General features: G+C 45.7%; 1 protein-coding gene across 2 annotated transcripts in view; it reads right to left on the bottom strand.

Annotated features, from left to right (window-relative positions):
- The window catches only part of KIF11 (kinesin family member 11), a 48231-nt gene extending 34015 nt beyond the window's left edge, over nt 1–14216 (bottom strand). The window contains exons 1-10 of one of the 2 annotated variants that reach the window (XM_083149340.1): nt 14061–14216; nt 12080–12211; nt 6922–7015; nt 6327–6459; nt 5665–5762; nt 5427–5505; nt 4237–4422; nt 3118–3242; nt 2822–2912; nt 1856–2098 (exon numbers count right to left, since the gene is read on the bottom strand). In XM_083149340.1, coding sequence (XP_083005466.1) covers nt 1856–2098; nt 2822–2912; nt 3118–3242; nt 4237–4422; nt 5427–5505; nt 5665–5762; nt 6327–6459; nt 6922–6998 — 1032 coding nt within the window. In that variant the 5' untranslated portion in view covers nt 6999–7015; nt 12080–12211; nt 14061–14216. The remainder of the gene's footprint in view (nt 1–1855; nt 2099–2821; nt 2913–3117; nt 3243–4236; nt 4423–5426; nt 5506–5664; nt 5763–6326; nt 6460–6921; nt 7016–12079; nt 12212–14060) is intronic. The other variant, XM_083149341.1, reaches the window with a different exon arrangement.
- Between the last annotated feature and the right edge of the window lie 284 nt (nt 14217–14500).

The raw sequence follows: 14500 nt of genomic DNA, 5'->3' as shown, positions 1-14500 counted from the left end.
TTTCAATAAATAATGTTTAGATATTCTTTCCTCTATGTCTGTCTGTAGGTTAGTCGCCCACAGTCTCAGGGCCCTGGACACCGACGCGACTGCTACCGTAGCTTTAAGCGACCCAGCTGAAGCCGTATGAATTTTTCTAAGTCCGTTCTCAATTTTCCTATCCATTGAGTCCTTGAATGCTGCTGCATCCTCCACCGGGATAGTAGACTTGGAGGTCAGTTCTGCTACCGCAGCGTCCACCTTAGGGATAGAGCACCATCCCAGGAACTCATCATCTTTATAGGGGTACATCTTCTCAATACGATTTCCCAGGGTCAGTTTTTTATCCATATTCGTCCATTCTTTGGAAATGGTATCCCTGACCATCTTGTGCACCGGGAACGTTCTTCCCTTCTTCTCCCTATCTTCGAATAGGGGGTTCTTCTCTGACGTGCCTGGTTCTTCTTTATAATTCATTGCTTTATAGATGTTTTTTAGTACATTTTCAACCAGCTCCAAATTAAAAGATCTTACATCTTCAACTTCACCTTCATCTGTAGAATCCTTTCTATCACCCTCTATTTCTTCAGCTGTATCCTCCTCCTGGCTGAACTCTGCCTGGGTTCTGGATCTTTTCTGGGTCTGTGACTGAGCAAACTCCTGCTTCGACACAAAGGACTCTTTCATCCAGTCCATGAGTTCTCTAAGAACATCCGACTTCTTCTCTTTCTTCTCTAATTTGTCCTGTCTGGACTCACACTCTCCACACAGAGATTTCTTCTGAGCTGATGCAAATGACTTGTCACATGACATGCAGTTAGTCTGTATAAATTTCTTTTTGGCTGTTCTTTTCTTAGGAATAGCAGGTACATCCTCATCCTGTTCTATAGGCACACTACAAAAAAGAAATTACTAAGTACTATTCTGTAGTAGCGCTATAAATAAAAAACAACTAATGCCCACAAAACCAAGGGCTTACCTCTGAGGGGCATTATCCGGCTTCTGGGGAGAAGGCTCATCCATAATGCGCACAGCAGTCAGACAGCCCGGCACTGAGATCAGTGTAAAGACGCTGTCCGTTTGCGCCCTTAAATATGGCGCCTTAACCCACTGTTCCCCGGTTCACCTTCGATCAGGATGGCCAAGCGGAACCAATATGCTTCCCCTTGTTTCCGTGGGGAAGCATTTTACCGCCCGTCCCCCGGCGTTTTGGGCGGAAGTGACGCGCGCGCACACTTCCGCCCCTTCTGCCTGATGTATCTGGAGCGTGCAAACGCGGCTTCCAGCCGGTCTGCATCCACTCCACGTGGAGCGCGCACACAGCCTCACCATGCCGCAAGGATCCCGCTGGCGTCCTGTGTCCATCTCCACAGGTACCTCCGCTCACACGTGGGACTGTCACCATTACTCACAAATCGCGTATATACCGGCAGGAACCATTGTACTAACATAGCAAAAGCTAGTTAGACACTTCTTCTCCCCGGGGAGCCACCCCTTCAGCTCCATGCTGCGTGAGGTAACCCTGCTTAAAAACAAACATAACAGCCTACTCTGTCCTAACTCTAACGGAGACAGGAAAAAAGACATGGAGGAGGGGGAAGAGGAGGCTATTATACCCCAAGGTGGGCGGTCCTAGAGAAAAAGTATCCTGTCTAATTCTGTGGGGGAAGGGAACATCCCAATGTTATGGCTGCCATGGGGATCGTAGAAGAAAAACACACCCGAACTGCACAAACATCGGCATGGTGTCCTGCTCTGAACAGTGCCCTCAGCGCAGGGATGTCAATATTGTCAACATCCCTGTCTACATGTCATTCTTTAATATGATTTTAATCCATTCGGTTGTAGAGCATTATAAATTTAAGAGGTCGGTTACCTCCAAATTAATCGAAGCCGGAGAAACTGTGGCGATGATCGAGGTCTTTGTTCTTCCTCCAAGCGAGTCCTGAAGGATCCTTGTGAGTTTAGACTCTCTGTATGGGATGTGTGGGGCCCTCTCCACCAGGGCAGTGATCACCCGGCCCAAAGTCAGCAGAGATTGGTTGATGTTCCCAGCTTCACGGGCTCTCTTGTCGACAGCCCCAGAGCGGCCAATGTTCTCACTGCCTGCCAAATCCACCTGACAGAAGAACAGAGGAGCACAAGTCAAGAGAAGAGCAATATAAACGTATCCATGTAAAAATCTCCAATATGACTGTTCATGCATGGGTCATTGCTTTAGAACACAGAAACAGGTTGAATATCCCTTATCTAAAATGTTGGGGGACCAGGAGCAATTTGGGAATATTCCGTTTTTTTAATACTCACCTAAAAGTCATCCTACTGTCGCAATGATACATTGTGTGGGTGACGTCATGAAGTCACTGGCTCAATGCATCATTGGGACTGGTAAGGCCTCTGAAGATAGACGCCGTGGGACCAGCAACAACCGTCTATATAAATAAGGTTTAAAAAATGAAGTGCGTTTCTAACCAGTGGAGGCGCTACAAATGTTTTTTGTATTTTATGTGTGGTTTATTTTAATGTTTTATTTTCACTGGCGGTGATTTATATTTAATGGAATAATAAATGTATGTTTAATATATTTTTTGTGGCAGTTTTTATGTTCTTTCTGGTGATTTTTATTTTCATGGGGTAGAGCAACCTCCTTTATAAAGACTGCAGCAGAGTTACACAATCATTCTAGACGCTCGGCCAAGCCCTGGATAAATTGCTTTTCTGGATACTCAACTTGTACTATACATTTACGTTTCCCATCAGTAGTTTAGGCCATTTCAGTAAAAATAAGCCAAAGCCACTGAAAAGGAGCCTTGTACAAAAGAACCAAGGGACAGAACCTTACCAGATTCAGCTTCCCAATTTTGACCAGTTCTTCACCATCAACTGTTGTTTCTTTCATGTGGATTGTCACAGAGAACACTGAATGGGAACGGCTGCAGAGATTAAAATAATTTTATTAAAACAAATTTTTTGCCAAAAAAATAAAAGTAGAAATACACCTCTCATGCACATTAATGCATAAAACAAAATAAAAAAGGAAGCGTAGGGGGTAGGGTTCATTGATTTTAGCATTATTGCCAAGTCTCATTGAACACTCAACCTTCATCTAGCTTATTTAAACTCATAAAATGTATATACCTGGAGTAAGCATTCATCAGGGTGGACGCTGTGGTCCTCTTGGCTGCCCCTCTTTCCAAGATATGATAAACTTCATCCTTGTTGTGTACGGTCACTTCTTCCAGACCCTTGATTATGACTCCCCTCTGTAAGAGCATTAGATTTTAGTTTCCGCACTGAAGTAGGTGGAACAGAGGCAGACAAAGGATAGGCTAAACAATGGGCCTAATTCAGAGGTGAACACAGGCATCTGTTAGTAGTCCCCAATCTGCACTGTGATGCTATAAAGCACTTCCGCTCACTGCATGGACCGAGACGTCCACTTCAGCCATTTGTAGTGCCATACTGCCTAGTGCACCTTTAGACACAAGCATTATGGCAGATGCACATTTATTGCAGGAATATGGCCTCCAATGCGAAGGATTCATTCCCGGAACACTACCAATAACACAGCCTTTTTTCTTTTAGAAGGACCATCCCAGAACTGCGCAGATAATTCGGAATAGCACATAGTTAATGCATAATTTTAGGGATTTTCACATATTAACACTCGAAACACCAACCCCCTAAAATATAATAATAATAATTAAAAAAAAAAAAAAATTCAACAACTCCTTGAATATCAGCTTTGTGTGTGGGTGTGACCAGGCCCCCTAGGTTACGTATTCCATCCAAATGCCTGCATCTACACCTGTGGGTAGATGGGAGGGGTTCCAATGCCAGAATGAAGAAGCCTCCCCTTCAAAAGTAAAACCCAGGTATAAAAGGGGTGATTAAAAACAGCTTGTGTACCGTATTGCTGAAACACACTAGATCTATAATTATTGCTATCCTTAGGAGGATCACTGGGCTGTGTGCAGAACATTCATATTAATTCCCTGGCAGTCTAGTGGTCGTCACCTGACTGGCGCCTGCTGTGAAATGCCACCTCAATCGCCACAGCAGGGAATTCTATGCACTCCAGAGCGCATAGGATAAGACACTGTACAAGGTGACATTTTGCCTCAAATCAAAATCTAGGCGTAGCGGGATAACCCAAGCCGGTGCTCAGATTCCGTCGTAACCGGAAGTTCGGACGGGCTCAGTTTCTAGGAAAATTGGCGCACACATCACTATGTCCAAGCACAAAGGCCAAATCACCTTGTTCCGGGGATCATCAAACATTTGCAGTCTCTCACTGACATCCGTAGAGGGACTTAGAAGATCGAACAACTCCTCATTGTAGATTTCCAGCAAGGAAACTTTCACTGAGAACTCTGTGCCATTCTCAGACAGCTTCTCGAATATCTGATGAAGTGTCCTAGGAATGACCCCTGCTAGAGGGTCCTGCGGAGAACAATCAGATTTGCATTATTTCCTATATACAGCGTGTAACAAGTGACAGAACCATCATTCATATCTACTATCATCAACAAACCATCGGAATAAACAAATTAAAATAAATCTAATTCGATGGGTATACAATCGTTAGGCTTAGGTCGACACAAGCATAGGTCAACAGTCAAAAGGTCGACAAGGGGTTTTCACTTTTTTTGAGCCGACAGGAGGCATTTCATGCACTGCCATCCACTAGGGCGCGGAGGGAGAATAGAGCCGTGGCCGAAGCATGGCGAGCCAGCCATGCGAGGGGATGTGGTAGACCCAGTGTTCATGTCAACTATGCCCCCCCCTCCCAACAAAAATGGGAGAAACCATGTTGACCTTAGCCATGTCAACCAATTTCATGTGTTGATCTAAGCCATAATATTGGTCGAAGCAAAGACCCATACCCATTTGATGGTAATTACATTTTGTAGTTGCAAAAATAAATAAATGAGAAGATTAGGGAGCATTATAATATTATAAGTTTCTATGTTAGGAAAAAAAAAAAAAGCAGGTAATGGAAGGATACGTGGAGGTGAAACAGAGGGAGTATTCAATCTCCCGCCGCTATTCCCGACGGGGGAAATAGCAGCGGGACTCTATTCAATGCCGTCTTTCCAGACGGCATTGAACAGCGATCTCGGTCTAAGCAGTCGGGCCAGTTGAGAACGGCCATAGATTGTCGAGCTCCCGACCGAAGCCTGACGATCCACAGCTGTATCTCGTGGCCATTCCCCCTTTTCACCATTCGACAGGCGGGACATTGAATCCAGTCTGCCAATTCTTCATCGAGCCGGCTGAGAACAGGACAGGGTCACGGCTGTAATGACCCGGGATTGAATAGCCCCCTAAGATTTGATCATTGGAAATTCCTGCCTCATGGAAGGAAGCTATACATTTTAGAATTCCATGGTCTTCCACCCCCCCCCCCCACACCCCCAGCATGAATGGTGCTTTGTGTACTATACCTGTTCCCAAGTAAACTCTTCGTCAGCAGACCTCTCCCCCTCCATAGTGAATGTCTTTCCTGTGCCAGTCTGTCCATACCTAGAAAACATTAACCATGTATTGCAGTATATACACAAGATAAACCTGACCCTTTGTTTCAGAGAGCCCCCCTAACTCTTGTCGGTCAGGTGTGTGACCATCTCCTGGATAAATGTGCTTACTTATAGAATGGTAACTTAAAAAGAACCTGATACTCACGCAAAAACCGTACAGTTATATCCCATTATAACTTCATCCAAAATCGGGCACACAACGCTCCTATACACTTCAATTTGTTTAGCAGAGGGTCCAAATACCTGTAGCAATAAGAAAAGGCATCAGAATCTGGCAGAATGATCCATGGAGAAAATGTATCACCTCCCCCTATAACGGCACACATTTAATACGTATAAAAAAAATTAGTAACAAATTTCATCTAATTAATTACGGCATAAGAAATCAATTAGTAGCGGAAGAGTAATGTGTGGGTTGTGACTAGTGCAGCACAACCTGTATTATTTTTCAGACTGCGGGGACACCTGGTGGCGAGTGTTCAGTGGTGCAGGTCGGCAACGCAGGGCAGAACTAAATTTGAGCGTTACACAATAAGTCATGGTTTCTGCAATATTAATATTTTACCACTGCAATATGTGACCACTGAAGTCCAGATACTTGTAGCCATAATTACTGGTATTAGATAATGGAAGCCATCTAGCAAACTCCAATGGCACTGAGATTACTGCTTTGGCTCCAGTTTAACCCTCTTACACTATTCTGTAACTAGATAAATTTCATTTCTCACTGAAGTATAGTTTAGATTTAGCTCAATTCTGTAGATATGTGAACAAACATGCAGGGGGAATCTGTGGTCCAGCACTTACCATGTCAAACGCATAGTTTTTCTTCCCCAGCTTGTCATTTATTCCACCAGTCCGGACTGAAACTTCTTTCCGTTGGGCATCAAATTCCAACACAGAATGGGAGTTCGCCTTGCGCTCTAACTGATTGAAAGGCCTGAGAATAGAAATAAAGTGTTTTTTTTCTTCTGATTATTGATAGATGCTTCTATTTGAATAACCAGATCCACTCACAAGTGGTTTTATTGCAGCTTTAACCCTTTGAGCGCCAAGTCAAAATAGATGTGAAAATGATCAAGCAAACATTTTTAATCCCCATAATGACTGGTTTGGAATTTATATAACAAATGTGAGCGACGGCGGCATTTTTAGCAGATATTGAGCATCGCTCGCAGAGATGTTGGCACTTAAGGGTGTATATTAAAAGTCCTTTATCTAGTATCTACAAACCATATAAAGCACCTAGACTAAGGTGATAACTTTTTGACTCATGTAAACGATTGCTTTCTAGGACCAGGATGAATCTTCTTGATCTGCAGTTTTGAAGCAATTCCGGCACTTAGAATTTAGTGATGTACATTAAATTAACATCATTTTTACCAGTAAGCGCACAACATACCTGCATCGTACAACCACCTGGATATTCTTCCCCTTTTCTTCTTTCTTGCTCAACATGACTGAAGGTTGGAACGACATTACTACGAGGCAGTGACCTTAAGAGGCATAAAATACTGTAAATCCACACAGCTATGTACATGCAACCCATGTTGCGCATTATACAGTAAATCCCTCACAACAGGCCTGTCCAACTTGCGATCTTCCACATCCCAGCATGCCCTGCCACACTATTGCTGTTAGAAAATGGTAAAACTGTGGCAGGGCATGCTGGGATGTGTAGTTTTGCAAAAGCTGGAGGGCCGCAGGTTGGACAGGTTTGCCTTACAAGCTGCAAAGGGAGCGTTTTAACATGAATGTTCGAGGGGGTTACTGACTCTGCATGTATTACTATAGGCACTTGTACGTCAACCTATAGTAGCACGATAGAAATGAAAACCCTCAGGGCAAGACTGTTAAGACTACTCAGGTGACAGATGAATTATGTCTTTGAAATACTTATTTTTAAAATGCTCCAACCCATGATCACTTTGTGCCTGTAGCTAACACAGTTACAGTTCTGCTCAATACATCAGGTGCCCAATACTGGAGCTCTGTGCTCAGAATGTCCAACGGCGAGAATGGCTTTTCCGCACTGAAAATAAGCCATCCTGGCCGTGAAACCCCCTCGCCATATTCAATGATCGAGCCAGATGCTCGCTGTGAGAGGACGGTGAGGACCTCGCCACCACAAAATCTACTTACTTAGCACCTTTAGGATGATGATAGAATCTGATTATCCATAGCAACATCCCTTCTGAAACAGAACTCTCATCTTAATTAGTGTTCATTCTAGCACCCGCTAGCTTTGAAAACCCATGCAGTTCCTCTTTCCTGCCTGGGGTGTCACTGTCTGCTGTAGTGCTTCTAGCATGGTGTGGTCTGTATATAAGCACTGATATGCAAACCAGACCTGTGCTAGAAACACCACAGCAGACAGTGACACCCCAGGCAGGGTAGAGGAACTGCATGGGTTATCAAAGATAGCGGGTGCTAGAATGAACACTATAATAAATAAACCACTGGGACAGGTAATAACGCTTGTTAGATTACTAGTACAGAATAGTTCGCCAAAGCATATCTTCCTGCAGAACATATTATTGAGGTTGCTCTCCCTACCTGCCAATTCATGTCTTGGCCATCCCTGCCATGCTCACTTCTTGCCTCTGGGCCCCATTGCCTGCACCTCCGTATACGGTCAATGGATATACGATATCTAGATCGGTACTCTTTACCTAGAAGGGCGCCAGCGATGTTGATCGTGGGCATCGTGAGGTAAAAAATCGCGTCGGTCGCGTCGTATGCGGGCTAAAGATACCCGGACGCGACGCGACCGGCGCGATGTCCACGATTTCCCCATTGAAAACCATGTTAAACATGGACATCGCGTCGGTCGCGTCGCGGCCGGCCATAAATGTGCACACGATGGCCGCGACGCGATGCCCACGATTTGCCATAGGAATCAATGTTAAAAGGCCCGATGGACACGATTTTCATGTTAAATGGCTGAATGGACCCGATTTTACCATAGGAAACAATGTTAAATGGGCCTTAGAGCCCAAATAGTTACCCTGAACTCTGAAATGGCCCCCCCAATTGTTTACGCCACCCCACGATCAACGTCAACCCGAAGCGTGGCGAGCGCAGCGAGCCCGCGAGGGGCGGCGGTACGCGTCCTCCGACCTTTTCATACCCCCACTATCCACGTCGGCGTGGAGTTGAGAATAGAATAGTGTGGCGAGCGCAGCGAGCCACCGAGCCGAAGCGTGGCGAGCGCAGCGAGCCCCGCGAGGGGACGCGGATACCTTCACAGGTAAACGCGTCGCCATGGACACCTGTGAAGCCCGCGAGGGGACGCGTATAGCTGTGAAGGTATCTGCGTGCGCTCGCCACGCTTCGGGCTCGGTGGCTCGCCACACTATTCTATTCTCAACTCCACGCAGACGTGGATAGTAGGGCATGAAAAGGTCGGAGGACGCGTACCGCCGCCCCTCGCGGGCTCGCTGCGCTCGCCACGCTTCGCTCGCCACGCTTCGGGTTGACGTTGATCGTGGGGTGGCGTAAACAATTGGGGGGGCCATTTCAGAGTTCAGGGTAACTATTTGGGCTCTAAGGCCCATTTAACATTGTTTCCTATGGCCACATCGGGTCCATTGAGGCATTTAACAGTAAAATCGCGTCGGTCGGGCCATTTAACATTGATTCCTATGGGAAATCGGGTGCATCGCATCGCGGGTACATTTATGGCCGGCCGCGACGCGACCGACACGATTTCCATGTTTAACATGGGTTTCAATGGGAAATCGCGGGCATCGCGTCGCGGCCACACATAAATGTACCCGCGATCACCACGACGGGCGCCCTTCTAGGTAAAGAGTACCTCTAGATCGACCACACTTAGTGGAACAGGTCTAGTTAGATGTCAAAATAGTCGACCGCGTCCAGATCAACAATAGAGAAAATTAGCTGCAAGCGTGGTCGACGGTCACATAGTAGTTTCACTTTTTTGGGTGCAGGTCGACATAGTTCATACTGCACTATCCAAGCGGAAAGAGTTCAATAATAGTGTGCCCGAAGCATGGTGAGCGCAACAAGCCATCAAGGGGACACTGCACTTATACAGTATCAATGTCGACACAGCCACCAAAAATTTTGAAAAACTCATGTTGACCATGTGACCACACTCCTGTTGATCTAATGCTTGTAGACTCAGTCGACTATCTCTAGGCATCTGACTAGACGGGTTGACCATAACATGGTCCATCTAGACAGCATCGATCCACTATACCAGAGATTCTGTAACTGTTTTGATCTGGGACCGCTTCAGACAGTTCAAATTATTACAGGACCCCAGCAAGTTACTGCAGAACTGCCGCCACATGTGTGATCAGCAGACGGTACATACATGGCAGCATTGTGAAGGCACAAATTGATACGTGGAGTCGGAAGTAGGAGGCAATGTAACTGGTGTTACAGACTCCTTGGATCACGGACAGAGATTTAAAAAATGTATCAGTCTGAAGGTGCGTACACACGTACAGTTTTTTCTGTCTGATCTATCTGGTGGGAACAAAAACCTGGAAATTTATGGGAGCAACTGACAATCAAAAAATATTTCTGAAATGCTTGAAAACAGACAGTGATCAGTCAGACAAATTGTTTCAATCATTCTGATATAACACATTTATCAAAGCATAGATTTTTTTTCTTTTCCTGCATTTGGGTGGAAATTTTTGATATGTCATTTGCTCCCATACATTTCCAGGTTTTTGTTCCCACCAGATAGATCAGACATAAAATCTGTACGTGTGTACACACCTTGAGGGTCAGCACCATGGAGTCGCATGCTGAGATGGGCGGGACCCACAGTTTGAGAACCACTGCACTATACCATAACCTGCTCCATGTGTCACCCGTCTGTCTCCTCCTCCCTCTAGATCGTAAGCTCCTTGGAGCAGGGCCCTCCTCTTCTGATATCTCATGCATTCGTTTTTTTTTTTTTTTTAAGTTAGACCCAATACCAAAATCATGCGGTAACCACTATCTCGGCATAGGGGTGTATTCAATGCTGCAGCGAGCGGCCGGCGAGGGGGTTAAACAGCGAGGATTGCAGAACACCAGCGATCCTCGCTGTTTAACCCCCGCACCAGTCGCTCGCTCTATTCAACGTTCTGGGGAAATCCTCACCGTCACAGGACGGCGAGAATTCCTCAAAACAGCGAGAGCCGCGGCTACTGCAGAAAACTCGCAGTTTTTAGCCGCGAGTCTCGCTGCTTCTGGAGCCGCATCCGCCAATTCTCCCTCGCTCAAAAAACGTAGCGAGGGGGAATTGGCGTATGCGGAGGGTGTGTTGAATGCGGTCAGGGTGAGTGGTGACAGCGAGCAGGAAGCTCTGCTCGCTGTCACCACTCGCAAACAGCATTGAATACCTTCCATAGTCTCAGGCTGGATGAGGAAGTTTCTCCGACCAGTGAATTCTGAAGTTCTTTCAGGTATGTAAACATTCTAACACCTCATTTTAATACAAAAATTAGTAATTTTTTCTCATTAACCTATTTCCCTGCCTTTTATACAAAAATAGGTACTTGTGTATTATCACGGCTCCCACGATTTCCATCTTATGGGATCTTATACAATTTAAAATTGTATACCATTGTATATGGCATACGATGAGATGAGATTTTAAATTGTATAAGCACACTAATGGGTGCTTTCAAGGTCAATTGGCCCCCCTATAAGATTTTTAATTGTATAAGCACCCTAATGGGTGCTTACAATGTTAAATGCACCCCCACGCCACCCCCACTATCAACGCCAACCGCGTCCTCTGACGTTTTCATACCCCCACTATCCATGTCGGCGTGGAGTTGATTTTATAAAGTGTGGCGAGCGCAGCGAGCCACCAAGCCCGAAGCCTGGCGAGCCCCGCGAGGGGACGCGTAATACTTTACATGTATTACGCGTGCGATCGCCACTCGGGCTTGGTGGCTCGCTGCGCTCGCCACACTATATTGATTCAACTCCGCGCCGACATGGATAGTGGGGGTATGAAAAGGTCGGAGGACGCGTACCGACGCCCCTCGCGGGCTCACTGCACTCGCCACGCTTCGGGTTGGCGTTGATAGTGGGGGTGGCGTGGGGGTGCATTTAACATTGTAAGCACCCATTAGGGTGCTTATACAATTAAAAATCTTATAGGGGGGCCAATTGACCTTGAAAGCACCCATTAGTGTGCTTATACAATTTAAAATCTCATCTCATCATATGCCATATACAATGGTATACAATTTTAAATTGTATAAGATCGGGTCCCATCGCAGCACATCTCATCTAATTGCATACCATCTTAAGCCTTATGGTATGCAATGAGATGGGATGAGATGGGAGCCGTGATAGTACACAAGTACCCAAAAATATTTCAATTTCTAACCTACAGAATAACCGCCAGCACATTTGTGCAGTCATATTTACCGCCTATTCCATGTCATGTGTTACAGCATAACCTCAATGTACAGATATTTATACTGCTACTTTGTAAAAGGAGAACAGCAAGGAGAGACAGCAAGGAGCAAGGAGAACAGCAATAAAGGACAGCACACTTTGGGAGAAATAATAGGACTTACCAAGCAAAAGTCAGAACAATTGTGTGTATTTGGTAAAGTGAGAAGTTTCACATGAACAAAATCACTGATGATCCCAGTGTTCAGCGACCAATTGAGTAACTTCCAGAACTACAATTTTTTTTTTAAAGAATTCTAAAAAAAAAAAAAAAAAAAGTTATTTTAAAGAATTACATTATTACAGGCTACATTGAGCTTTGTCAAATAGAAGTGCACTTGTACATCTGTTATATGTAGATTGAAATTGCTTTTAACTAATACATAACCAGGAAAACTAAAAAAGAAGATTTCAAATAGGACAGCCAGCAGTTTTATAAAGAAGCCACTTATCAAACACACCAATTATTGACTTGGCAAAAACGGCAATGGTCCAAACATCTGCAGCAACCTCTGCCAATGTGGATTTTGTTAGCAGAGAGGTGCCCCCTCTGGGGACAAGGAAAGGGAGGGGGTGTTTGTGACAGCTGTCACTGAGACTGGGAGGCAGAGATTACAACCTCCCTGTGTGATCCGGGGATGGGGTAGTAACTGGAACGGTCTCTGGACCATATAGGGAAGCTGTAACCTGCCTCCGCATCTTCCCACTGACAGCTGTAAGCCGGTCCAAACAGCATTAGGTCACAGTTAAATGTTCAACATAAGTTTTTCACAATTTTTTTTAGCAGATAAACAGTATTTCATGCCCTACCATCCACTATGGCAGTGGTTCCCAACCTTTTTTCTCTCCCGTACCCCTTGATTAGGCTTTTCATTGAAGAGTACCCCCTCCTCTCAATTTGAAATATAGACAGTACTTACAAGTGGAGAGGAAGTGAGCGGTATGCATATCCTTATATTAAGGAGTAATGGACAGGAATCGTGCCCTTCCATGTCTGGCCCCTGGCAGCGGCATTAATCCTACAGGTGTTAGTGGGAACCCTGGAGACAATACACAAAATATTGTCTCCAGGGTTCCCACTAACACCTGTAGGATTAATGCTGCTGCTTCCTCCACCTGTGTCAGCGCAGGGCAGATGATTGCTGATGTCTGAGGGCAGCATGGGAAGCTCCCCATGGATTGCTGGTCAGGCAAAAGCACCAGGAGACGCTGATGACACTGAAGACAGGACCGTAAGTGACAAAACATGGTTCTTCTCGATGGCAATGGGTCTTCTTCTGCCATCGAAATACTTTTTTTAATTTCCGCCATTATCAATATTATTTTCAAGTACCCCCAACTGGTATGCAGAGTACCCCCAGGGGTACTAGTACCCCAGGTTGGGAACCACTGCACTATGGTGAAGTGGTAGAACAAAATAGAGTGCCCAAGCGCAGCAAGGCACCATGTTCCTGTCGACATTCAGGATAAAAATAACAGTAAAAAGCTCATGTTGACCTTCAAATTGTTGGCATAACGCTTGTGTCAACCTTCCAACCTATTTCGAGTGTCAACCTAAGCCTTGTCAACCCAATGACCCATTACCGAGAGAGTTATGGTATTGACATACACAAAATATAAAGATAGCAATTGTCAACACATGAAAAGGTCGACATGACTTTTTCAGGTTTTTAAAGTTTAGTTAAAAACCTGGACAGTGTACACTTCACTGGCCACGCACACTTCACTGTTACCAATCTGAGTTCACGTGGATTAAAACAACAAAATTAACCTCATGTCGACTTTAATGTGTCGACCGGATACCACCCGACAGCCCCAGAGCTGGAACAAACAATTTTTTAAAAATAAATGCATTCTATGCAATATAGGCTTCCTGCAGCGACCTAATGCGCTCAGGCTGCTGTATAACCACATGAACCAGCACATCCTGACGACCGCTTACAGGAGGAGAACGCAGGGACCTGTAGTGCCTGTCTATGTACACACTCATGTACAGAGAGAGGCACCTCGGAGTGGGTGCTGGACGGGATCCCGATCGGGGGGCTGGGTGACGGTAAAGCAGCAGCACAAAGCATGCTGTATACAGGAATATAATAGGGTTCCTACCTGCTGCTGCGACCCGCCGGTGGTTCGCTCCGTGTGCCGGTGACTAAGGAGAGATGCTAGCACCGGGGGACGTTACGCCGCGCAGCCGCCTCAGGTCGCTCAGTCATTGGCCACACACAGCAGACATTTGAAAATTGCGCTTCCGATAGGAACAGCCAATGACCGCTCAGCCACGCCTCGCTACTCTGAATGGCTGAGCCGCCCTACGTTTGACCGGCTGATTGGTCTCAGCGCTGACATGGACGCGCCGATTGGTAGTTAGGTTGCGTCATTCCGGATTGGTTAGTCTCCTCAGCACGTGATCCCTTTTGAACCGCAGCAGCAAAACAAGTGTTGCTGATGATGCTGTTCCTCCGGGGGAGCGGCCGGTGGCTGTCATACAGAGGACCCTGGCCTGTGTGTAGTCAGTCACGTGTACTGTCTGCTAGCAGCACCACTGA

Source organism: Crinia signifera, chromosome 6 (assembly GCF_055691185.1).
Source record: "Crinia signifera chromosome 6, ASM5569118v1, whole genome shotgun sequence".
NCBI lineage: Eukaryota > Metazoa > Chordata > Amphibia > Anura > Myobatrachidae > Crinia > Crinia signifera.
This window is presented reverse-complemented; position numbering and strand designations above follow the sequence as displayed.